At 36.6% G+C, this 27,967-nt stretch overlaps 1 protein-coding gene across 2 annotated transcripts; it reads left to right on the forward strand.

Moving 5' to 3' along the window:
• LOC149532635 (ARM-repeat/Tetratricopeptide repeat (TPR)-like protein) lies at window positions 1-26,706 on the forward strand. Of its 2 annotated transcripts, none has more exons than XM_089807751.1 (4): window positions 1-890; window positions 18,518-19,589; window positions 23,936-24,809; window positions 25,995-26,706. In XM_089807751.1, exons 2-4 carry the CDS (start codon window positions 18,621-18,623, stop codon window positions 26,024-26,026), a joined length of 1,875 nt encoding a protein of 624 aa, XP_089663877.1. In that variant the 5' UTR covers window positions 1-890; window positions 18,518-18,620; the 3' UTR covers window positions 26,027-26,706. The 2 variants fall into 2 exon arrangements, with proteins under 2 accessions (XP_089663877.1, XP_089663878.1); XM_089807752.1 differs by lacking the exon at window positions 1-890 and adding an exon at window positions 990-1,473.
• Window positions 26,707-27,967: the final 1,261 nt, after the last annotated feature.

A 27,967-nucleotide genomic window follows, 5' to 3' on the forward strand; every position in this document is an offset into this window, starting at 1 on the left:
AGCAAGGTAAAGGAAGTGCATTTTCGTGTCTGTATAGCCACGGGCTACAATCATGGCAATGGCCGCAAAAATGGTCACAAAAATGGGCCCACACCGTCTTCTCAGGAAGTCGGATTAATACCAGGAGAAACAAAACTACCTAACTGGTAAAATAATGTAAGCTTGCTAACTTCTGTGCTGAGCTAAAAACAATGCGCTTCAATGGATAAATGAATATACCTAAAAAAACACAGAGGAATGGGGAATGGGGACGAATAAATGAACTGTAGAGCGTAGGGATCCCATCAGCATTTCAGACAGGCCTCGAGGTGAAGCTGGCGACTATGGAAGTAATTTTTTCTTCATGGCGCCATTGTTTCCACGTCACTGTCGGACAATACCCTGGTATACAGCGATAATTAGTATTAAAATATTGGATGAATACAGTCTAGGCGAGGTATTTGCAAATAGTGGAAGGGACATCCACCGTGCGGCGGCTTTTGTTTTTTTTGAATCTACTTTATTTGGGATTTGAAATTGCATGTCGTAGACAGCAAAGATCCTCTTTACATCTGCCTTTTCGGACTGAACATCTTAATTACCTCCTGAGCGCGGAAGACTCGCTGCAAATCAAAACGTCCGGTCGATTTTGGAAAGTACAGTCAATTTTGGTCGATTATGCACGTCATCTTATGCGAACATGCGGTCCTGCCGGACCGGAAACCCTAGCTGGCGTCGATTAAGGAGTGAGGATGCTTAAAATGAATAAAACTGGTGTGTGAATGTGGTTGTAGTAATGAGTAAATGAGTAGTTGTGGTGTGGAGCTGGATATTTTGATATTGTAGATCTCGGGTTTGTGCGGCGAAGGGCTCGATCCACGCGTATCGCGGCTGCGAATCAAATATTTCGTGTAAGTGCTCGCTTCATGTGCTCTTCGCAGCATCGATCTTGTGCCTGTGCTCTGCTTTATTGTGTTTTTATATAACCAAGATACTCTGATTTCTGCGGTGCTGTAAGCCTGGGTTTAATGTATAGTTAAATGATATGATTTTGTTTTTGGAATATGCTTTTGTGCCCCAGTATATCGATTCATCGTTTTCTGTTTCAGCGTGTGTCTGAATTCGCTTTTGGAACCCTAGGAGTATGAATGATACAATGTTGATGCTTGGCCTTTTGATTAAGACTTTGTGGATAAAAATTTGATCTTGTGTGTTACGGGGCAACTTTGGATGGTGGATCGGGGAAGAGCTCTGCTCTTTCTGTTGATCCTTTGTAGCAGATTATATTTATTTCCGTGGACCAGCTAGGACTTGAAGATAGGACTTTACGTTTTCTGCTGAGATGGTCTATTTACAGAACTTCACGTTCTATCGTGTTCTCACATTGTGGAGTGGATATGCTTGGAGTAGCTCAACGGAATAAGTTCATGGCTTCACATTATTCACATTGTTGTCACATTCAGGAGGCTATTCAAAATGGAGACGCTAGATTCGGTAGGAACATTTCAATTCATTCATTCTTAGATCGTTCCATCATTTTCATGATGTGGACAGTATCGTTTCAATTGTTGTTGAGAAGTCATGGAGTTGGTCAATGTGATATCCACTGAAGATACAATTCTATTTCAGGAGAATTTGGTATTTGTCACATTCAGGAGGCTATTCAAAATGGAGCCCCTAGATTCGGTAGGAATATTCCAGTTCATTCCTTCTTAGATTGTTTCATCATTTTCATGATGTGGACAGTAGACAGTATCATTTCAATTGTTGTTGAGCAGTCATGGGAGTTGTTCAACTTGATCTCCGCTGAAGACACAATTCTATTTCAGGAGAATTTGGTATTCTTAATGCGTTGTTTTAAACAAGACATAACTTCTAACATCACAACCTTTCCACTGTTTACAAATATCGTGCATGGTCACCATAGGCATCAAATATAATTTTAGCCCTGTTTTAGCCCACAATTTCATAGCAAAGGTAATGTCCAGTAAATACTCCATACAACAGATTTTATGTCATGTTTTCTATTTGCTTCTTTTTCTCGTTATCTGCAAAAGCATGTGTCTCTCTGTACAAGCATCTCTCCGTCTATAGAAAACTAATAAAGAAGTGCAGAGGAAAACGCTATTGAAATCTGCCGATCAATATACACAATTGGTCCAGTATCTCAAAATATCTTGTAAAATGAACCCCCCTATAGCAGTGGGTCTGAGTTTAAAAGGTCAATTTAATAGTTTCTCCCTATTATTATCTGTTGGCTCTTATCACCTCATCTACCTAAGCAATGTATGTTCCTTCAGCATTTCTATATACATTTACACAATATAGCAGAGTTTTTATTTTCTTGGTTGGCAGATATGTATGTGGCAATATGTGCATACCCTTCTGTGTGATTGAGTATTGACACTGGTCTGTGTTGGTTTGCATCTGTGAGATTCTGGGATGATGGCATCATAAATCAGTCTAATAACAGTTGGTGTAAATTTATTTAAATTCTTTGGAGTGTTAGAATCTTTAAACTATATTGCGGCCAAGCAACCCTCAATCCGGCAGCCTTGAAGCCAAAAATTAAATATAGGAAATTCAAAATCATGATATAATCATAAAAGTAATAGCTAAATTCAGGAAAATTAAGTGGTCAACCGCTGGTACATGGCACCCATCACCTTACTCATACTGATCTGCCTGGGTTTTTCAATAAACTGGTCAAAGGTGGGTCAAACTATAGAAAATGGAAAAAAAAACCCAGAAAAATAATGATTTTTTAATTGAAAAAATTGCTGGGTTGTTCAAAATGGCTTTGGGTTTTTAGTAAATAATTTTTCCCGTTTTTCAGAAAAATCACTACACTATCAATTTTTTTCTCTTAAAAATAACATTGAAACAATGGAGTGAAAATATGCAGAATGAGGATTAAACTGGCAGCTTGGCCGTCCCAAATGCATGTGGTGGCATCTAAAGTCATATCCAGCAGTGACATAATTGTGTGGTTGATATCTCCATTTGCACTGAGAGGTCTCACAATGTTAAGTTTTCAAACCAGAATATAAGAATGCAATACTCAGAAATACAATAACAAAGGACACAATTATAATCCTGATAAACACTCTCCTCACCGAGGGAAACAACCCAGCACACAGAAAGATGGATCCTTTACTCAGCTTTTGAAAAATCAATTAAAAAAACAGCTCTGCCATCTTTGGTGATTTCAATATCCTATGATCAGTGATCAGATATTAAAATAAACAACTGAGAATGATATATGATACACACAGGTATCTTCTTAGACATAAATTCAATATGTAAATTTAAACAGATGTGATAAAATATAATAAAACTCAGTTCTGACTGACCACAGTCAATATGAAGAATGCGAACTGCAGAGATGAAATTTTCCTATGATCATATACTCTGATCTCAGAAACTGCAAATGAATTACCAATTAAAAGTACTTTGATTGCAGATGACACACACTCGCAGGCACACACAGAACTTCCATAAATATGAATTCTCTAAACAAAATTGCATACACTACCCATTCGCGATAATAGAGCTCTATTGGAAATAAGAGAACATGAGAGCGGGCAAAACTGAACTGATGGCTCCATGCACAAGTGACGGCCGTTACAAGAATAATGAAGTGGCACACAAAATAAATATTTAATGGAGCATAAACAGTCACCATCGGGCATGAAAGAGAACTGACACCACATTATAACAGCTGAACACAACCACCTGACACAGCTGAGAAGATTTTCAATGATGCCAACTCAACAGGTCATGTGGCCATGTCATCACATGATGAAGTTAACTACATCTCTCAACCCATGTAAGTCAAAGCCCGTAGAAGATTAAGAAGATTCGGTAATTTGATCTCTCTCGCAGCTACACTATCTTTAACACTCTCTCTTAGCAAGAGAGAGATCATATATGACTGCGTCTCAACCTGACAATCACAATAGAGCTGCAACTCAAAAAGTGTCAATAACAAAATCTCAGCACAGGTTTTCTCAACATAATATTGTTATCTCGGATAACAACATTTGCCATAGCTACTCTTAGAGGGTGAATAAAAAAAATAGAAAATAATGAAGTCACGGAGTCACACACATGATTTCACCACGGCTACTCCCAAAGGGTAGAAAAAGGGATTTCACCTCGAACTTCTCTTGCACAAAGAAAAACTCATTAAAGCACATAAGAGATCATCTGAATGCTGAAACTCCCTCTCAGCCAAGGCTCCCTCTTAACAAGAGCAACATTCTCATAGCTTTGATTATGAAATTGGCTCCAATGTTTGTCCAACAATGAGCTTTGCAGTCACACTGCTACATGTCATGTCCCCTTTTCAAATAATTAAAAAATAATAATCTTTGCTAAGGCAAGTAGGCCCAAGAAAGTGAAGTTTCGGAAAAAGGGGGTTAATCTTTGGAAACCGTTGGACTAATAAATGAAAATTATTATTAAAATATGTTTCATTAACCTCTCTTGGACGTGAGTTACAGTTATGCCCTCTTTTAAGGGGTTTGGAGGCATTTTGGGCAGAGGCCAGAACTTGATTTTTGCTCATTCTTTGTTATTCTTCAGAGGCTGCCAAACCTGTGGAGAAGGAGACCCAAGAACGGGAGTTTGCAGGTTTCCAAGAAGGCTAAGGACGGGAGTTTGAAGCCATTCCATGTGCATGCTCATATAGAGTTTGCCTTTGTGCTGAACAGTGCAAATTTGTGGGTTTTCGGGTGTGTTTTTTTGTATGAGTTTGGTGTTTTCAGTTGAGTATTTCATATCAGTTTGGGTTGCTGCTGTATTTCAGAATTTAAGGTTTTAAAATAGAGCTGAATATATGTATTGGGATGTGATTAAACTTCTGAGATAGATTATTAGTGTTTTTGTGGTGTTTCCGGGCATTTTTGTGTTAATTTCGGGAGCCCGATGAGCATAGTTTTTGTCCTACATTTGAGAACTGTTGTGTAAAGGCTATACGGATCTGGAAATGTCATTTTGTAAGCTGTTATGCTACTGAAATTTCTGTAAAAATGTCCACTTCCAGATTTATTAATAATAGGTGAAGCTGTGAAGCTTTTGGCACAATTTTTGGCATACCCGATTTGGGGTTTCTTGAGAAATTTGGTGGATCTTTGTGATATTAGTTGTTTGATCTTGAAAATTTGATTAGAGGTTGGGAATATCATACAAAAATCAGAAAAGGGACATTTCAGTGGTATCAGAGCCATGATCTTGCCAGCCTGAGGGTTTGTAGAAGTTGCATGTCAGTTTTGACAACTACCCAGATCTTGCATTTCAGTTTTGAGAACTACCCAAATCTTGCATGTCATAATTTATGGTTGCATGTTGCTTCTAATCAGTTGCATGTCAAAATTTATGGTTGCATGCTACTTCTAATCATTTGCATGTTAGTTCTTGGTGAATTTGGTGGTTGTAAAAGTTTGCATGTCAGTTTTGACAACTACCCAGATTTTGCATGTCAGTTTTGACAACTACCCAGATCTTGCATTTTTGACAACTACCCAGATCTTGCATGTCATAATTTATGATTGCATGTTGCTTCTAATCAGCTGCATGTCAAAATTTATGGTTGCATGCTACTTCTAATCATTTGCATGTTAGTTCTTGGTGAATTTGGTGGTTGCATGTTGCTTCTAATCAGTTGCATGTCAAAATCTATGGTTGCATGCTACTTCTAATCATTGCATGTTAGTTCTTGGTGTTTGAAGAAGTTATATCCTATTGGGGTTACACTCTACTTTATCCAGAATGGACAGGTATAGTACAGAGTCTCAGAGGACACGATCTTGGACAATTGATATCCAGAGTCAAAACAGTAGAAAGGATGGTTATTTAGACATTCGAGATAAACTTATGAAAATAAGCCATGACATGTTTGAACAGTTGGTTGAGCACCACCGTATAATGAATGACATGTTGTCCGACCCAGCTAAGGTGGATAAGTTGACTGGATTTCTATTTGGCAGATTTTCTCACAAGACAGATGACACAATTCTCAAGAACTTGCATGAGGAGTTTGAGAAACTAGCTGATAGCCAGGTAGAGGTCACAGATTCTACTCTGCCACAGGAGGTGGTGGGAAAGGATATTACACAGATTGATAGTAACAGTCAACTTGATACTCAAATTGAGACAATTGTTTACATGTCGTCAAAGGGTGATGCCACAGGTATTCAGGATGGTATAGTTACAACAGGCAGTGACTACAGTGTAGTGGGTTCAGATGATGATTATGAGGATGTTGTTGTGCAGGATGGTGAGATACCTGGTAGAGATGAGCAGACATTGAGCATTCATGACTTTGCTGAGAAAGAGTACCAGGCACAGTTAGATGGTTCATCACATGAGGTTGAGACTGGTAGTACTTCACATGATTTGTCCAGCCAGCTGAAGGTGAACAAAGATAGTATTGTGACTTCATTATCTCATCATGACAAGTATGTGGAGTTAGTTGGTATTGGTCATATTACTCAGGTGAGGAGTTTTCTTGAGTTACCAGTTGATTCTAGTTTACGGATATGGACTCGAGATTGTTATATTGGCGTTTGGGATTCAGTTGACTGGAGATCTTTAACACTTTTTGGTAGCAGTGTTTGTTTGGGTGCTATCATGGATTTGATTAGCAGATTACACAGTGTTGTCTTTTCTTGTGCCAGTATCTTGTCCGATGTTGGTATTAGTTTTTATACACCGATGTTGGGCTTTGTTCATATATCCAGTCGACTATACTTGCTAGAATGTGTTGATGATATTTCATATTTGGCAGTGTGTATAGATGAGTCCCAGGATCATATTGGCATTGATGACATCCAGGAGGATGCAGTGGGCAGTTTTGAAGACTTAGTTTCCTTGGGTATAGAGGAGTTGGACAGCAATGCTAATGTTTTTGATACTCCGTATGTTGATATGAGCTTTAGATTTGATTCACAGGATATGGATGGTAATACTCTAGAGACTAGTAACTTTGAGGATACTCCTTTAGACAGTGCATCAGAGGAGGTTTGTAGGAGACAGTCAAGCCAGTGCCATCATGTGTCTAATCAGTTGAGAGTTAGTGACCGAGACATTGCTATCACTTGCCAGCATTTCGATGCTGCTCGTCAGTTGTTAGCAGTTTATGGATGGGGTTCTCCTACTAGTGATGAGCAGGAAGGCAGTTATCTTTCCTTGACAGAGATCCACTCTTTATGGGAGGCTATTCGAATTTTGAGACAGAATTATATGCAGTTGGTAGCCGACAGAGATTATCTTATGGAGTGGGGCAGTACAGCATATGATGCATTGTTGGCCAAGGAAGATGAGGTGAGTGAGCTTACTGAGCAGCTTGAGGTGACTTCTGAGATTCTTGAGAGTACACGGTTGGCTTTCAAGGAGTCACAGTTTCATTTGGCTAAGGTGACCATGGAGTTAGAGTGACTACAGTCTTTACCTGATTCTATACAGTCACAAGCTGTGGTGTTTGGTGATCCGAGGATTACCATGGCCGAGATTGTCGGAGACAGTGGAGATGGGGATGCATCCATCCTTGATACTAACATTGGCATATTAGGTTCATTCCCACTAGAGTCAGGTTCAGTTGAGTTGGGTGTTGTAGCAGATTGTTGTATGCCTGACATGGTGGTGGCCTCTAGTACTGATGGCACAGAGACTAGAGATGTATCAAAGATCGTGTGTGATGTTGGTGAGTCGACAGTTGGCATGGTTCCTGCTAGTAATACTACTCCCTTGGTGATATCTTTGGAGGTAGTAGTCAGTTCCAACATGGTTAATGATCAATTGCAGTTAGTTTCATCTGGATTACAGTCTGAGCCACTGACTGAGATTGGCGCATTCTATCGGCATTACACTGTGAGGTACACTCATCAATTTACCTTTGATGACCATGTTGATGAGATTATGATACAAAGATGTACTTTGGTTCCTAGTGCTTATCATCAGTTATGGAATAGTTTGATGCCTCGGGATGAGAGTTGTGATGGGCACGACATGGCGATAGGTCCTGCAGTTGATAGCTTGATAATACATGACTTAGAGCAGGAGTTTTGGAGTGATGCTTCTGCAGGTGTTGTTATTGATTCTACTCCTTTGGCTATGACATCTCCTGACTTAGCTAGTGATCAGTCACAGTGGGTTATATCACTTGTTCATGGTGAGCTATTGACTGAGGTTGGTTTTTTTAATCAACATTATATTGCAGGGTACGTACATCAGTTAGCAATTGATCCTTGTGTTGAGGAGTTGATGGCAGGAAAATTTGGTTTGGGTTCCATTTCTTGTTGTTTATCTTGTGATGGCTTTTCACCGTCAGGGGTGCATGGGAGTTATGGTTATGAGACAGTGGCCGATGATCTACAGAGTTGTGTTGACTGCAGGAGTTGTACAGTGTGTGGATTCTCCATACTTGGTATAATTTCATTTGAGAGCATTCACCATTGTTGCAGAGTTGGATTGTACATTCCATATAGGCCAGCGGAATGCATTGATGGTATTTACTGTGTTGGTAGTCCACTTTACTTGGGTTTTGATGTTCTAAGAGTTTGTCTCTCGTGGGTTTCTGACTGTGGAAGTTGTGATTTTGGAGTTTGGTTGAGCTATAATTGTCAGTTTGATTATGGATTCCTCTTGGTCATATTGCAGAGGATATTGCAGGAGCCTGTGTTAATTGGTAGTAGTATTGTTCATGACTACATTTGGGATCCAGGTGGATTGATTGGTTTATTGTTTAGCCATTGCTTGAGGACAAGCAATGTTTGGGAGGGGAGGACTTGTCATGTCCCCTTTTCAAATAATTAAAAAATAATAATCTTTGCTAAGGCAGGCAGGCCCAAGAAAGTGAAGTTTCGGAAAAAGGGGGTTAATCTTTGGAAACCGTTGGACTAATAAATGAAAATTATTATTAAAATATGTTTCATTAACCTCTCTTGGACGTGAGTTACAATTATGCCCTCTTTTAAGGGGTTTGGAGACATTTTGGGCAGAGGCCAGAACTTGATTTTTGCTCATTCTTTGTTATTCTTCAGAGGCTGCCAAACCTGTGGAGAAGGAGACCCAAGAACGGGAGTTTGCAGGTTTCCAGGGAGACCCAAGAACGGGAGTTTGCAGGTTTCCAAGAAGGCTAAGGACGGGAGTTTGAAGCCATTCCATGTGCATACTCATACAGAGTTTGCCTTTGTGCTGAACAGTGCAGATTTGTGGGTTTTCGGGTGTGTTTTTTTGTATGAGTTTGGTGTTTTCAGTTGAGTATTTCATATCAGTTTGGGTTGCTGCTGTATTTCAGAATTTAAGGTTTTAAAATAGAGCTGAATATATGTATTGGGACGTGATTAAACTTCTGAGATAGATTATTAGTGTTTTTGTGGTGTTTCTGGGCATTTTTGTGTTAATTTCGGGATCCCGATGAGCATAGTTTTTGTCCTACATTTGAGAACTGTTGTGTAAAGGCTATACGGATCTGGAAATGTCATTTTGTAAGTTGTTATGCTGCTGAAATTTCTGTAAAAATGTCCACTTCCAGATTTATTAATAATAGGTGAGGCTGTGAAGCTTTTGGCACAATTTTTGGCATACCTGATTTGGGGTTTCTTGAGAAATTTGGTGGATCTTTGTGATATTAGTTGTTTGATCTTGAAAATCTGATTAGAGGTTGGAAATATCATACAAAAATCAGAAAAGGGACATTTCACTACACAAGCTTGCTGATCCTCTGCAAAGGACTTGACATTCTACATCTGCGATTCAAGCTCCCTCTGAATCTGATTTCTGCAGCCGAATAATCTCCTTCTTAATTTCATTTCTTCCTCTTCAAAAATCCTTATTTCAATGACAATTTGAATACATTCTCTCTTAAATTTCCATCAGCACACAATTGGCAAGAATTTCTCAGTATTCAATAATCCATCTAATACCATATTTTACACCTATCACAAATCTTATAGAATCCAAGTTTCCTATTCTGTTTGGATCATTTCCTTAAACCTGCTTTGATACCATGTTTAGTTTTCAAACAAGAATATGAGAATGCAATAATCAGAAATACAATAACAAATGACACAATTATTCTCCTGGGAAAAAGCCTCTTCACCGACGGAAACAACCCAGCCCACAGAAAGATAGATCCTTTATTCAGCTTTTGAAAAATCAAAATTACAACATCTTTGCCATCATTTGAATATTTCGATATTCTATGATCAATCAGTGATCAGAAATTAAAATAACCAACTGATAATGATAAACGATACACATGTCTTCTCAGACATAAACTCAATAATAAACAAATGTGATAATTTTTTTAATAAAACTCAGTTCTTACTGACCACAGTCAATATGAAGAATCAAATGTGAGATGCAGAGACAAAACTTTCTTATGATCATAAACTTGATCTCAGAAACTTCAAATGCATTACCAATTAAAAATATTTTGATTGCAGATGACACACACTAAGAGGCACACGTAGAACTTCCACAAAAGTGAAGACTCTCAACTAAAATCATATACAGAAACCATCCACAATAATATAGTTCTATTGGAAATAAGAGAACATGAGAGCTGGCAAAACTGAACTGACGCCTCCATGCTCAAGTGACAGCCATTACAAGAGTAATGAAGCAGCACACAAAATAAATATTTAATGGAACATAAACGGTCACCGTTGGGCATGAAAGAGAACTCACGCCACAATGTAACATCTAGAACACAACCACCCAATGCAGCTGAGAAGACTTTCAATGATGCCAACTTAACAGCTCATGGGGCCATGTCATCACACTATGAACTTAGCCACCTCTCTCATCCCGTGCATCTCTATCTGGCAGCAACACTATCTTTAACACCCAATATTTTGTGACTTGCCCTTTTTGCCCTACTGACTTTGTTACCAGAAGGCCCTTGATGGCACTGAAACCTTAAGCAGTGATATCAATGGGTAGTAGTAGCTTTTTGCTATTGCTTGAAAATTCAAATGGGTGATACACAAAACCCCCCTCTATCGGTTGACATTTTTACCATGAATGAGGCTCTTGGCAAACACAAGAAAAATGGACAACTTGTAAGAGCTTATACAAGAATTCCTATGACGCTTAATGTGGAAGGGGCACCAGGCAATTACTTAAACGAAGGCTCTCCCTTTCATATACAAATCTCCAAGACAGTCCCAATGTTTTAATCTCCTGCTGTGTCATATTTCCTCCTTTTGTTTGTTTTTCTTCCGACACTCCAACTGATTCTGCTTCACTTCCCAGGTTGCTCAAATAATTGCTTTCTAAATGTGCTCACATGGTAACTATTACTTAATGATACATTTCTATATGGATTTTCAATAGATTTATTTGGATTAATAATTTATAAACTCTGAGTGAGCTACACATGGATAGCTTAACTTTCAGTGCTATTTATTCTTAATTAGATATTTTATTTAATGAAATCAATATTTACATATATCAAATTACATAATGATATCAATACTAGTCTTTTCTTGAGACAATCAACACTATTTGAAATGATCCTTTTTATCTCTTTGATGAAACTAGTTAAAGGAATTAATATACATAAGCCCAGTTGCTGATCATTTATCATCAGGAGCTCACGTTGACTCGTACATACCTACACAATGATCTTTGGCATTGGGATATTCAATGATAGTCATAGGACCATGGAGAATCTGCATCCTTTCCATGTTTTCCTGTAGGCAGTTCAGCACACATGTTATTTTATTCTGGACCAACTCTTGCCAAATAGTGTTGATGAAGCTAATAATCAGTTAATATTCTATACGATGTTTTAAGTCTACTAACTTATATCATTTTCTATTTAGGTAATCTGTTAAAATGGATTGATCAGATTTTGTACAATATTTATATTCTCTGTTTAATATTATAGTTGATAAGTTATACTGAAATTGCCTTAGCAATTATTTCAGAACCTCACAATTGGTTCAGATTATCCTTGTATATTAAGCTTCACAATTATTGTATACTCTTTATACTTATTTGTAGATTAGACAGATTTTATAACTACCGTCGAGCAGAAAGTGAATCACATAGAAGACTTGGAATATAGAAATACTGATGCAAACACAATACCTTAGAAGACTGTTTGATTGATGTGTTTGGCGGTCTTGTCTGCAGTAAGAGTGGTTATAAGTAATCCACCGTGGATGAAGGGGTCGCAATTCATTGTGGGTCACGACTTCCATTAAAACAAACAAATCTCATTTAATAATACCGCTCGATCAATACGGTCAACTAATTATATTTGTTTGCTTACTTTCATTAATGTGATTGGTTTCATATTATGGATAAGCACTTTCAATAATACACACACACACACACACACACACACACACATATATATATATATATATATATATATACATATATATACACATACATATATATACATACATATATATACATATATATACACATACATATATTAACCACAAGTAATATTTGGACTTCTTCAGTATATATATTATATTTGATTGAGTACACATATAATATCTCATATACTAAGGATAAATATATATGTGTGTTCAATTGATTTGTCTTACTTCATCCCGCTGAAGCTAAAAACATCAACATAATAAAATATTTGGTACTGTCCATGGTATTGGTGTCTTTCACATAATAATGTTTTAATCTGTATTAAAATAACTATTCCACACCATTCTAATATTGGAACAATTCAATAATAATTCTTGACGCTCTTCTATCATGTAATGATTTTGTGAGTAATACGGATATCATTTGATCACTGCTACTGTCATCCTATAATGACTGAGGACCTATGAAAAAGCATTTAATTCTTTACCAAAAATTTGACCTAGAAAAAGTATTTAAGCATTTATCAAATTTTTGCATTGTGACAAGTCATAGAGGAGTTGGAATTTGTTGTAATTTATGGTTGTGTATAATGTATGTTTTACTATTTTTATTTTGTCATCTGTAAGTGAGTTTCTCTACAGGTCTTGTTGCATCATGAATTTGGTGCTCAAATTTTATAGAAGCTAATATTATACAGAGAATAAAAGTGGATATGGGATATAACATACTGTTCTATGATCTTTTCTAATTACATCAGATATTTACTTTTTCTTTGGTATTCTTCACTGCCCTTCAATCATTAGAGTTTAGAAGTTGTGGTCATTGGATAAGACATAATGTCATTATTATACAGCTCGTTTGCGCTTATGTTATCACTCATTAGCTCTCCTGCTGCTATTATCTTGTCAACATTTCTGCAATTTATGGGTTGCAAGTATCTATTGTCCACTATTATGTGATTTGAATTTTTAACAGTGTTTGGATAGGGTTCAAATTCAAGAAACTTCAGACTGCAGATAAGAGATTCTGTGATAAATCTCAATAGTTTACAGTTAATTTGTGCTTCTGTTATCATTTTCTCATTGGATCTTTGTCTGCTATTAATTTATCTTTTGTTTTAATGGTTGCCAATATCTGTTGCCCAAGATTGTGTGATTTGAGTAGTGTTAGGATTGTAAGGGTTCAAATTTGAAACTACAGGGCACTGATAAGAGATTGTGGATAGATCTTATTTCTATACAGCTCATTTGTGCTTCTGCTATCATGCTCTCATTAGGTCTCCTTTTGCTGCTAACTTAGCAACATTCTTTGAATTTAATGGTTGCCCATATCTATTTGCCATGATTGTGTGATTTAAGCAGTGTTTGGATTGTTAATTTGTAAGGGTTCAAATATGAGAGGTTTTAGACTGCAGATAAGAGATTTTGTGATGAGTCTCATTATTATACATCTCATTTGTGCTTTTTGTTATCATGTTTGCTTAGATCTCCTTCTGCTGTTAACTCCATCTTAATGGTTGCCAATATTTATTGCCCAGGATTGTGCGATTTGAGCAGTGTTTGGATTGTAACTTTGAGAAAATACGGACTGCAGATTAAGAGATTGTGTGATCAGTGATTTCATTTCAGGATCTCCATTTAATAGTCATAAAAGCAAGCAAGCAGAACCATCTAAAAAATACTATTTGGCATATAATTTATGAATAAGATATAGCAGAATATTGTGAAATTTTCTTCTAGAGTACTAAGAGCCAAATGATGGCTATGCTGTCATGCAAAGATAAAAGTGTTTCCAAAAGAACAAATCTTAACATCCTGATTCTATTTTAAGAGTACATTCACTTTCTAATGTGATTATTGTGTAAAGGGTGTCAAGTTTTGCATAATATTGAGTTAAACATGTCCTAACCAGATCTATTCAAAGTATAGATAATTACTAGAGGTAGGAATGAAGCTTGAACTTGATTAAGTTATAGAAAACCAGAAACAAACTTAAAATATATTGTTCAATGTGAACTCTGATGCCAAAAATAAATTTGGAAAGGCTGGAGAAAGGGTGCCTAATAGTTTCAGCTAACTCTGCTTCTTAAGGATGTGAGAATTGAAAATATATTGTCTATGCTCCTGTCCTGTCCTTTAGTGTAGGCATTTTTCTCAGATATTGGTTTCCCTTGCTCTGATTGTTTTAAGACTTCTGAGAGCTGCTTGCCTAATTTTTATGAGATCTTTGACTTGTGCAAAATGTGAAAAAGTCTTCATCAATTGTTCGCTACACTTGTCCAAAGTTGGGAAAGGGAAGAAAAATGACATCAGTGTTTTTGAAAGGTTGCCTCAGTTACCCCTGTTTGGCATGTTTTAGCCTCCATAACACCACAAAAAGTTGGGGTTTGCGTGATCCCTAAATATGGGTTTATGTTGGTCAGCAGAGGGTTTTGTAGCTACCAAATAACTCCTGGAGGATATGCATGGTAATTTTGTGCCTGTATTATATGTTAATGTGGTGTGTGTTTGTGCAATGGAGAAGATAAGGAGTTGGAAATATCGAGGCAGCCAAGTGGCTGATAAAAGAGGTTTTTTTGGATCTGTAATAATAGTGAAATTAGGAGTAGACTTTTGCACCGAGAATGATTTGTATGGGGTATCTTAGATAGAAATCCTAGTGGCTATAAGAGAGGATGGTTTTAGGAAGGGGGAATAAGTTAGAGCTTCATTGATTGAAAGTTTGCAGATTTTAGTAATGTAGGATGGTTGGGAGGTGGGACTGATCTGATATTGGTGGTAATTTTGAGTGCGTATTATATGGTAATGTGGTGTGTTTTTGTGCAATGAAGAAGATAGGGAGTTGGAAATATTGAGGCAGCCAAGTGGCTATAAGAGAGGATGGTTTTAGGATGTTCTATGTCTTCTAAGATGAGGAGGAAAGGAGAATAAGTTAGAGCTTCATTGATTGAAAGTTTGCAGGTTTTAGTAATGTAGGATGGTTGGGAGACAGGAGCGATTTGAAAACTTAGTACCAATGCCATGGAGGCTGTTTTTGGAGGGATGCAAGATAGAATGAGCAAGAGAGATGAGAAATTGGGGTTTTCCAGTACACAAACAAAGTGTTTTAGGTCACGAATTCATCAGAGAACTTACTGGGTAACGATTTATGGTTTTGGAGGTTTGGGCACTAGGTTTGCATAAACTGGGACACTGGCATTAGGGGCATTGTTGTCCACGAGGAATGATGACTTCAACTTTTAGGTGAAGGTTGGTAACAAAAAATGGTGACGGTTCATCTTTGATATGGGCAAAGTTTACTAAGATGAATTCACACTCCTAATTGGCCAAATGATACCTAGAACATGACTATAAGCCGGTGGAGCAATCTAATGTAAGAATGGCAAAGTATTCTATTTTTGATCTTACAAATATTTGGCAGAGCTGAAATTTCATTATAGTGGAGGCATAACAAATGATTTTTCAATGGCTAAGATTTTGGTATTCAGACTTTTAGTAGGCTATAGTTTATGGGATGCAATTGTGTAATGCTGTGGAGTTAAGGGTATGTGGAACTGATTCTAGATGATGTCTATGGCAGGAAACATTGAAAAGAAACAGAAATGAAGCCAAAGGAGGAGCAATTAACAAAAAATTGCCATCACGTAGCTGCGAGTTCTTGAAGTGCAACCTTTTTTTCTCCTCTCTTTCTATTTTCCAAAAGAAGAGGTGTCATGAGTCTTGACCATGAAAGTTGATATGGATGTTGAACATATGTGATTATCAAATAAATAACGTTTTTCCATGTTATACATTTGATAAGAAGTTTTATGAAGTCCCACGTAATCATAATAATGATGAACATGATGAATGACCCCTTTAGAGTGTTGATCAAGATCTAGAATTATGATCATGAATTAGCAAAATATATCCTCCATGTGTCATTCTTTTTATTGGAAATTATGCTCCAAATTTAGTCTGCACATTTAGTTAGCCAACCTGTTTCTATCTTGGGTTGGTTTTGATTCGTGAGCATATGAGGGGATCCAATGAAGAATGTCTATCCTTTGTCAAATAATTGATATGTATGACTGATACAAAGTTTTCTGTGGTTTCATGCAATCATAATAATGTCGAAGAAGGAAAAATAATCCCCTTAAGAGTGTTAATTATGATCTAGAATGAATGAGTATGAATGAGCAAAGTAAATTCTCCATATGCCATTCTTTTTATTGGAAACCATGGTCCAATGTTAGCCTGCACATTCAGCCATTGACTTGTTTCTCTATTTTGGATTGCTTTTGGCCCTTCTTGGCTACTTGGGAAATTTGTAGCAACATTCTCCTCCTTGCTCATCAATTGCCAATTTCTTTGGAAGTGATCTTCATGGTCTCTGATAAATGTTCTTCATGATTTTAAGCTTCTTGCATCTTGTCATCTTCTTTGATCATAGCTTGTGCATTTATATGTTTATATTTATTATGATAATTTATATGGTTATTGATTATGATAAGAAATGAATGCTTCAAATGTAGGATCTTCAATTGTTACTTTTCTTAACACTTGCTTGAGACAGTGTTAGTGAATACATACAAATGCCTCTCTACATGTATGTTCATGTGAACATTACAAAAGATGTGATGTCCAAGACCCTCCAATTGACATCTGCTCTACATGGAAAAAACCCCATTCTAATTTTGCTGGAAATAATAGATGCAGATGCATTTGTTATTCATAATTCAGTCTGAATGCTGAGGTAGCTGAAAATAATGGATCTCAAATAGATTTTTGCTTACTATTTGCTGTTAAAAGCTTTGAAGTCTTCAATCTTGATCTGTTTGGTTCTCAATTGGCATGCATATGTGCGCATATGCATGAATGCAAACATAAACATGCATGTCACACATACATAATGCATGTGCACGCGTGCACACACATAATATCCCATTAAGTTCATAAAGTGGGAGCATTAGTATTATTTCTTCCCGGTGATGGTTGTGAATTCTGATATATTGTGTGGATGTATATAATTCTGATAGATAGTGCGCATGATATAAATGTTGCTCTGCATGGTATGGCCAACAATTGGCACAAAGAATGTGAGATCCAATGCATTTCTGTGACATCAATGCATTCTGCGAAAGGGAAATCTATTCTAAACATATTGGAAATAATAGTTCATTATTAATAATTTTGTCCAAATGCTGAGTTAAATGAAAACAATGTGGATCTCAAACAGTAAAAATATTGTCTGCAAAGACAAAAAATTGAAGTGTCTCAGACTCTCATCATCACCTGTTTGGTTTGAAATGTAGCTAACTATATATTACCAAGAGTATCAGGTATCTAATTGACTACATAACACACACACATCAAAAACTTTTAGGAAAACAGTGCATGATTTTGATTTTCAGACCAGAAATGATATGTAGACAATTTCCCAGCATCTAGGCATATTGCAGGAAGAGCTTTTAAACTTAGTAGTAAGCCAACACTGTTATAACAAGAAAAAGCATGTGTTTCAGCAATCAGATAGGCAAACTGTATTTGCGGAACAACCCCAAGATAAAATGGTGACCTTGAATTTCTATGTATTCAACAGGCTTATATTTTTCCATTGTATTTGGACCATAGTTCCAAGAATCACGGCGATTCATGCGATTCACGCGATTCGGCGATTCGATTCAAGCCAAACGATTTTTTGTGAATCGGTGAATCGAATCAGCGATAAAGGGTTTATGAAATAAGTTACTCACTAAATTTCAAGGGTTTTTTAAATTTTCCGATTCATGGCCGATTCGATTCCGATTCATGGCCGATTCACGATTTGATTCGGCCTTGCCGATTCCGATCCGATTCCGATTCTTGTTACTTTGATTTGGACGATCCGTAATGAGGCAAAAGTTATTTTCTTGATTGCATAGACTAGTGCCAGTCTATTGTGGTCAATGATTTGTTAGTTGATTGTGGATATTCTGTTGTAAAAGGCGAGACATGGATGATGGTTTGTGAGGTTTATTAATTTCCTCTTCAAGCAGTAGTTGGTAAGAATTCCTGTGTGATCAATTTTGTAGAAGGGATGATGTTTTGTCTCAACATATCTCATCTTTGTATTCTTGGCATCTGTTTTTGTTGACATTGCATAAACGTGTTTCCTGGTATGCACTTTTTTGTAAATAACCTGATGACAATATCTTTTTATGTTGTGGTGTCAGGTATTACATGTGGGAAACTCGGTAGCTTAATTGTAAAGGTTCCTTGGAGCTTACAAAAGTCTCTTTGGTCATGTTGTTTGTTCATCTTCTCAGCTGGTGAAGCATGGACAAAAATCATCTCGACTGCCAATATCCGGGATGTTTCTTTTGTGTCATGAAAGAGGCAAATCCAAGCAAACGGCGGACAAGTATTTTGAATTTTTTTAAAGACCTACCCTCTCAAGATGATGAAGGTCAGGTTCTTGCCATTAGTGGACTGTGGAACACTGCTATGGCACATCCTAATGATCCCGAGTTCATTGACTTGGGTATTTTCGAGTGCATGTCAGCTCTTATATTAAAAGGTTTAAAGAATCGGCGGTGGCTTGCTCATGATCAAAACATATATATTCCATACTATGCAGCCCACATCATTGGGTCATACACAATGAACATTGAGGAGTTTGCCGAGCGGGCTGTGCAGGCAGGAGTTATCACTCCACTGGTGGAACTTTTAAGTGGAAGGTTGACCTGGGTGGAACAAAGAGTAGCAGTGCGAGCACTGGGTCACTTGGCCACATATGACAGTACATTTCCTTCTGTTGCAAGTCAGGGAGAAGTCCTTGAGATCTCTATGCAGCTGGCACTAAGTTCCCTTGAAATTGTGTACACACATTTTTACCAGTTCCCAGATAGGCGACTTAGCTACCATTGTGACCTCCTTACACGTGGCATGGGTGGTTTGGAAATGGAGTCACGGAAGGCTGAAGAATGGGCCAGCCAGCTTCAGTGTTGGTCACTTCAGCTTATAAATTGTTTTGCCTTTAAAGCAGAGTTCCTTTCCATCATTTGCAAACCAGATTTTCTTAGTAAATTACCTGGAATGTGGGGTGGCCTTGTAAATGAGAGTTCACCAGCTGGTATTGGATTGTTACGGACTATTTGTCATCATAAACTGGGCCGTTTGCCTGTGGCAAATTGTCCCAGCATTATTGAAGCACTTTGTAATATTGCACGCTCCTCAGATGACTGGCAATACATGGCAGTGGACTGCCTTCTTTGGTTGCTTCAGGATGCAAATACTCGGCATAAGGCAGGTTCTTTTAGTGTCTCTTATTTCACCCTTTTTTTGCACATTAAGAACTAGTAGTTTGTAATTGGCGAAGTTCATAAATTCAAGACCTATTTAACTAGAAAATAATGAAAATTTTGAATTCCGTCTTATTCATTTTTTCTGACATTTTTTTCTTTCTTTTCCAAGACAGACTTTTCAAAATTACAGTCTCTCACAAAGATCTCTTTCACCCCTTGAAGAACCTCTGCAGCTGTGCTTGATTTATTTGGACAAATCAACTATCCTACTGGTTTTTAAATCCTTATTTGGCCACCTAGGTTTGCTGTACTGGCAGATTTGTAATACCTTCTGTGCGGAGAATCCATTCATAAGCCTTAGTCCTTCAACCATTGCATTCATCCTTCTATTGATCTTGGCTGGAGACATGCAGTGATCAACACTTTTACAGCCACACAGTGTTAATGGATTATGCTGAGAAGCATCACAACACCTCACAAATCTCATTGCTAGAATCTCTCCAGCCTTAGATCCAAGTACTGAATGGTTTTGGCTTTAATAGCCTGTCTTTCTCATCACTCTTCCGACTTTTGCCAATGATTTTGATTTCTCTTAAGGTTTATGGGTTTTTATAGCTTTATTGGAGTTACTTTAAACCCTTTGTTCTTAAAAGGAATGCACTACATCTGTAGTCTCATAATTGTTTGTTTGTTAGAATTGGAACTAAGAAACATTTCATTTCAAGAGCTGGTTACACAGTTTCTCACTATTTTAGTATTTTCTTGCTGTTTTGTCCTGATTTTTTTGCTTGACTTGCTTCAAGTTAGTTGTCTACTGTGGGTATTGTGGCATATGGGCAAATCTTCTTTCTATCCTTATAATCTGATTGATGTTTCACATAGTAGCCACAAACATTCTGAAAGAAACACAGGCTAAAGGAACTAAGAGAAGACCAAAATATGAAGATGTGAGATGACATACCAATTTTTCCCTATACAGTATTCCAACTAGTAAGGAGTCAGATATAGATGCACAATTAAATTGCATATTATATGAAAACCCAAATGATAAATTGTCCTTTTATGCGGTTGGGACATTTTTCATGAAGGCTCAACAGAAATAGAAATTCTAATGCAAATTATGGGTGCATGTAGACCGAAGAGGACACATGATAAAAATGAGTATATTTGGCAACATGGTATGGCTGAAAATTTACGGACTATGAGAAAATAGTTAATAGTTTGGATAAAAGTTAGAGAGTTACAGAAAATTGTTGGAACATGGAAAATAATTTAACCTTTTTATGTGAGCACATATGTGGCAAAACAATTTAGCCACCGACTCATATAATATGAGAAAAATGACTGATGACTTTGTCTGGATAAATTGGGAAACCAAAATATATGTTTCAAACATGGAAAATGATTTTGATCTAGGTTAACTTTTATTCTAGTTGTCATTGACAGAAGTAGGAAAACTGATGTGTCTCTGAGTTCAGGGGATTTGGGGATGCAGGGACTGGTTTTAGGGGACAGTGATGGACAACTAATAAAATAAATAAAATAAATTATTATTTGAAAATTCAATATGAAAAACAGTAAATCACATTACAGCTCATCATTTATGTAAACAATATGAGTGAAACAAGCTGAAATTTATACACTTTTTTACAATTTGACAATCACTTGATCTGATGAGCAATGGCAAGCGTTTGTTGCGTGGTAATCATATCATTAAGTTCAAGCTACAAAGTGTAATACAATAGCTAATCTCACTCATTGTTTGATGCAAATGTCATCGAATGCTGCTCATTGTTGGAATTGCTAGACTCATCTAATTCCACAATTGGACTGCTATCGACCTTGTACATACAACTTGATCCTTATCAATTTGTGTTGGCTCGTTAGCCTCAACATCTTACTTTGGGGAGGCTACATAAAAGTAAGCAAAAATTTAATAATATTAAAACATAGAGACAGCACACTTATATGCATTTAGAACCTTAATATATAATGTTTTTGTTAAATAATTCGAATTGAGATTTCACATGAGTAGAAGTCAATAAAATTATCAAAACTGAAACATTAATACAATGGGACAGCTAGGGGATGCATTTCAGAGTTTCTGAGGGGTCAAATTATGCTTGGGATGCATACGTGGATAACACTGGATTCTGTACTATTAGTTACATTTTTTGTTGCTGAATATCATAAGCATATTGAATATATGCTGTTATTCATTTTTTTTCCCCTTATAGGTTGGCCCTAGCAATGTTCAGGATAACTGAAAGTGAAATTTCATTTTCAGTGACAGTGTCAGTGCATTGTACATTGCCATTATCCATTACCTTCTGACAGAGTACAGAAGTACTGCATTATACTTGAACCTCTCAAGGTAGAAGCACCAGAAATGCAACTTAAACCTTTGTGTTAGCTGCGTCTTCACCTCCATACCAATCAATTTGAAAGGGTAAATGTCCTGATGCTTTTAAATATTCAGATGCTAAGTTATCTCAATCTGCTGACAGGTTTTGTCAAACTCAATCAGTAATGACCAAGTCACAAAAATCACAGCGCATTAAGAGACTCAAAGGATTCATTAAATAATGTTTTGAGTCATCCAAGGACTCAACAAAATCATTGTCTTGGAGGTCTAGATCTTCTTGTGAGTAGCACCCTGTGTAGTTTTAGGACTTAACAATCTCAACCTTACTTATCAATGCATTGTGGGGTGAGAGAGCTTAATAATTCTTTGGGACTAAGAACATCTGATGATCAATCTTTTGTGGGATTGTAGTCTTGATCAACTAATGCTTTGAGAATCTTTTAGTTAAGGCTGCATGCATAGAGAGTTTTTCATATATCCATGCTTGAGGACGGCACCATTGCACCATAATAATATACTCTTAGAGAGTACAACAGTAATAATTAATAAGTACTGGAGAATGATCCCCCAAAAATACAAGAACGAAAATTACAACAAATTCTTTAGCATTGGTGAAAATCGATATTGAGGTTTCTCTAATCAGTAGATCCAAGTTCTTGTCAAGGCTTTCAAAGAAATCAAATGACAACAATAAAGCAATTTAGATTTATAGTATTTAATTTAGATTATGTAGTGATCTCTGCAGATCTAAATGCATTATGTTCACACTGATTGTGACTATAGAGTCAGAGACTTTGTTAAGTGTCAAACAACCACTGTTGCATGATTCATGTCTGATATTTTTGCTGTTAGTCTCAATTTCTGAGCAAACTCTTTTATGATTTGTAATAGTTCAACACAGAAGGAAAGCTCACTGTTAATGGAATAATTGACAAAAACCCACTGATAATTATTAATTATGAATCCCTTCGGGCCAGATCTGCTTTGGTGTTCTCAACCAATATCCAACATCAATAGCATTACAGTCAGTTGCTGTTAGTGTTACTTTCTGCGAGGTATCTTGGCCAATGTCATACACAGATTTTGGTGGTTTCTGCACCTTGTGTTGGTTATACAATGCATGGTTGTCTTTAGGTAGTGAAATGCGCCAATAATTATCATGATTTTCTGTAGAAATTTAGTCTTAATTTTGTTAGAATTGTTTAGTGAAAGTGAACTTGGGCAGTAGCCTCACATAGTATTATACTGAATATCTTTAGATGGAGCTACTGGAATTGAAGTTTTTGGAAAATTGTATAGGATATTCGCAGTCTATACATTGTTGAATAGCACAGATTCACGTGATATATTCTATGCTCATCAGATTTGGGAGGATCAGGGTGCCCATTGCATAAGAACTTTGGTTGTTGCATTTGCTTTTTAAGTTCCGGACTATTGATTTATTGTGTTTTTAGGGCATAGTATTTTAAATCCATTTTATGCTTATCTTCTTCAGTGGACAAGTTTGTGTTATTCTTGGAGGATGTCCTCTCAATCCTAGAAATATAACTTTGATGACTTCTCATCAACAATGAATCTTGGGCAATTTTGATAATCAGAATCCATAATGGAAGGACAACTCCTGTTTGGAGGGGAGGGTGCGGGGGGTGAATTTTGAATAATCAAGATTTGGGAATTGTTGTTGAATAGCACAAATGAACAAGCAGTTGCGTGCTCATTGAATATACCTGCTACTACAGTTATTTATTTGTGATACTGTATTCATGAATGCACTTTTTATTAACTGGAAGAAAAGTACGCTTCACAGACCAAAAATTTCTTTATTGCAACCTTGAGTATTTCCAACCTTCTCATTCTTCTGTTCTTTTTCCCATAATATTTTCTCCCTTATACCCACTCAAATTTTATAAATCAAGTTAGTGTCAAGTAAGAAAACCTGACTATTCTTTTCTCTAGACTGATGCCTTATACAACATTGTCAGGTCATGGAAAAGGCAGCACCAGCCCTTGTGGATTTAACAGAATTATCAAGTTTGGGAGACCATAAAAAGCTTGGGGAGTCAATAACAAATGTTCTTCTTCAGGATTGTAATTCATCACAAGTATCTCTTCGTACAATGCTCACTTCCCATACAAAAGTGCTCCTAGATGAACTGGCTAATATGCGGCAAAGACAAAAATGGGAGAAAAATATGCCTAAAGAAGATCTGCACATAAAACAAGCAGCAGCACTTGTGGTAAAGCTTGAAGGAAATTCTCTGTTTTCCTCAGGAGATATTGCAGGTGCAGCCTCAAAGTACACTGAGGCACTGGCTTTGTGTCCCATGAGGTCTAAAAAAGAAAGATTAGTCCTTTATAGCAACCGAGCGCAATGCTATCTCCTCTTGCAAGAACCTTTATCAGCAATTAGTGATGCAACACGTTCCTTGTGTCTCCATAACCCTGTTAATCGTCATGCAAAGAGCTTGTGGAGGAGAGCCCAAGCTTATGATATGCTGGGGTTGGCCAAAGAAAGCTTGTTAGATGCTATATTGTTTATCAACGAATGTTCCCAGTCAACAGATGCTGATCTCTGCCTGAGGCAAAATAAGGTTCCTGACTATGCAGAACGTTTGGTGAAGAAACAGATGCATTCTGCATGGTTGTTTAAAGAAGCAGCTTTGAAGCACGGGGGTGTTCATTATGATGGTGAAAGGGGTGAAGCATATGGTAGAGAGGGTGATGATTCTGAGTGGGAAACAGCTAGTGAGAGTGATATAGGAAATGAGGAAAGGGAAGAAACCAATGATGATGAAAGTGAGTTGCAAATTGATGACGACAGGAAAATGAAACATGAAAAGCCTCCAATTTTCAAAGGTATTACGCTTCAAGATCTCCTAGGTTCCCATGTTGAAAGTTCGTGTTAATTGTATGATGTATCTCAATGATGTGTGAATTAATGTCCTGTCTTTGATTGCAGACATTGTTTATAAAGTATAAAAATCTTACTATAAGGTACTAGATTATCTGATTAGTATTTGAAAGGAAATGTAAAGGTGTGTTTTATGGCTCTAAACAAATGTAGTAAGGTTTCTCTATGTAAGCAAGTCAATTGAGTGAAGTTGTACATCAAATATATAATATGATCTCTAGAGTTAATTTGCATAAGCTACTACCAATTGTTCCATTTTATATTTTTGGCATGACTTCCTGTTTGGTTTGAATATGAGATTGACCTTGCTAAGGTGTACTGTTAATATCTCTAAAAATTTAGTTGAGGTTAATACCTTGTGCTTAAATTGACAGTTTTTTTTGATGAGTATTAATTTCTCCCTATAAAAGTTATGTCCTGGTTTTCTTAATAATGTGGCCCTTTGCCAAAGTTTTAAGATCTAGACTTGTGCAATTTTGAATCTACACCATTTGAGTTATACATATAATGAAGCCAGTTATTTTGATGGAGAAAATAATGGGTACTGTTATCTTATCCTGAAGGTCCTGTTGCCCTTTGTTGTCTTTCAAATGACAATATTATACCTGGAGGTTTGATGTTTAACTTATAATCAGCTTCACATTTATGGTTTATTTGAAGTGCCGTATGCATGGTGCTGGTGCATATTCCTCTCCTTGAAAACTCAGAGCTCTAGATTCATCCTTAGTGGGGACCTCAAGAGCTTTCACCTTGATTTATGAGATAAAATGAACATTATAAATGCTGTCTTGTTTTCAGTAACTCTGATCTGTTTCTCATATGCATTTACTTGGAAAACTTATTGCTCTGCAGATAAGTTTTCTAATTTTTTAGGTGAGTCTAATGGCTATAAACTAGTATGCAAATTGTTTATTTATGCTTCTACGAGTCTGTGCTATTGTGAAGTATGATAAAAGGTTAGCAAACCTATAGCATTGAAGAGCTAAGTGAGTTGTATTATAGTTGTCAAAACAAATGTCTAGCTTTTTGTGTACGCATTGTTGGATCAGAAGCCTGCTTTACTTTTAGATATCGTAACAACCCTGAATTTTTATGTTTTTTCTAATTCTGATGAAATAATCCCAAGGCAGATTGGAAGCATGGATACAGTTTGCCAGTCTGATGGAGATGGAAAATGCTAGAAGGGATATATTTTATTGATGAAAGAACATAGCTTGTATGATATTCGGAGATTGGAACGATACTTTGTCTAGCTGGTTTGCTTGGGAGTACATTAAGGATGCTTAATATGAGCCTGCTTGTACGACTATTCTAACTTGAAGAGCACAACTTTCTTTGGAATTGCCTAATATAAAAATTCCTGTATGCTTATCTGCTATGCAATGATTTGGGGTTGAGAGGAGGTTTAATTTGCTGCAGAAAGCTGAATGCATACATTACTATTTCTGATGGTCTTGCACAGCGGTTCTAACTAGTTTTCAAGGCTAATATTTGGAAATTATTTTTCAAAGCAGTGAATGCAACTGGACTTTGGCCATTAAAAATTGAAAAACCTTTTATGACAGGCATTGAGAAGAACCCGGCTAAGCTGAATTTATCTATTTGGTATTTGAGATGTACCTAATTTTTGTGATAATTCTGTAAGAAATTTATGTACTTTCCACCCTTTTGAACAAAATGATGGGTGATTAATTATGTAGAATTTGTTGAATTCATGCGTGTTTTGTATCCCAAAAAGAAAAGTTTTTCACTAGTGAGGTAGATAATTAGATCATCCATCCTTGGATGGATGATTGATAAATGTACTCTCAAACGAGTTATGAATATCTTGAGGCTTATTGATCTGTTTAATATTTTTGAATTAATGGAGATGTGGAAAACTAAGATGAAATATATTTTAGTTATGAAAAGTAAATGCTTAAGCTTTCACTACTGTAGAGAATAATCAACACATGCATTTTACAATTTGGAAAACTCAGATGAAATGCATTTCAGAAATGAAAACTAGCTGCTTTTGTTTCCATTGCATTCTAGAATGATTAACGTAGAGATGCTTTTTTCCATATCGAGTATCAAGCTACCGGGCCATATTTTGGAATTTGATGGCCTTGTTAGCCGCAATGCAAATGCAAGCAAGTGTATGTAATTAATTAAGGTATAAAAGGTATTGTACAAGTTTTTCCTGCACTCAGAATTGATAGCATCGAGAAGATTTTCTTCACATCTAGTTAATAATTGTAATCCAGTTTGCAGTCAATGATTGTCTCAGTTAACAAACTTCAACAAAATGTGGTGCCATGTAAGAGAGCTTTTGTTTCTTTATGAACCGCCTCTCGGTAATAAGCAATTGCAAGGGTTCTACGGGCTTGTCTATGGCCTAAGCAGGTGGAAATTATGCATTTCAATTGAATTACACTATCCCTTTGTGTTACACGACAGCAACAGTACATGGTTCATAATAAATTTGAAAACCAGTTACTTATTAATGCTGTTGATTGTTATAATCAGAGGATCATGATGTCCTCGATCTCCTTAGAGATGAATATGGATTTGTTGATCTATGTTCTGATAGTCAAAATATCCGAAATGGATATTAAATTCATTAGCGCTTATGTGGCTTGTTAATTACTCAAACAACTTAATGAATCACAATCCATTATTTGTCCGGACGAACTACAAATATGAATATATATAATGTTATCAAATGAATCTCAGTCTAACTTGATGTTCAGAATGAAGATCGATGCCAGAATAGTGCAAGTGCACACATCTACCTTTGAATATGCATTTAGGAACACTTGCTTACATGTTTTTATTTTCATTATACAGTTTCTGTGGTCAAATATTGCTATATAGTGCGGCACAAAATTTTCTACTAAATAGGTTTACTTTGTGGACGGTAATTGCAATTTTTGTCGATATGATAACAGCATGGACTGAAAATGGCAATGGGCCTGTTTGAGAATTTGAATTGACATAGAAAAAATAAGGGATTTATACACGGTAGAACTTTGTATGAAGCAATATCTTTCTTTCTTTTCACTTTAGTTTTGTAATGGCAAAACTTCATACTTAGTACAATGTCCGTTAACAGTTTTGGGTC

Source organism: Cupressus sempervirens, chromosome 10, assembly GCF_028749045.1.
Source record: "Cupressus sempervirens isolate cs-2001-9-10 chromosome 10, ASM2874904v1, whole genome shotgun sequence".
In the NCBI taxonomy this organism is placed as follows: Eukaryota; Viridiplantae; Streptophyta; class Pinopsida; order Cupressales; family Cupressaceae; genus Cupressus; species Cupressus sempervirens.

Bases quoted from the DNA above. Each gene is read 5' to 3' on its own strand.
- LOC149532635 (XM_089807751.1), top strand. From the start codon at position 18,621: ATGGACAAAAATCATCTCGACTGCCAATATCCGGGATGTTTCTTTTGT. The intron at 19,590-23,935 runs GCAGGTTCTTTT...CAACATTGTCAG, and splicing joins ATGCAAATACTCGGCATAAG to GTCATGGAAAAGGCAGCACC. The intron at 24,810-25,994 runs GTATTACGCTTC...ATCCCAAGGCAG, and splicing joins AAAGCCTCCAATTTTCAAAG to ATTGGAAGCATGGATACAGT.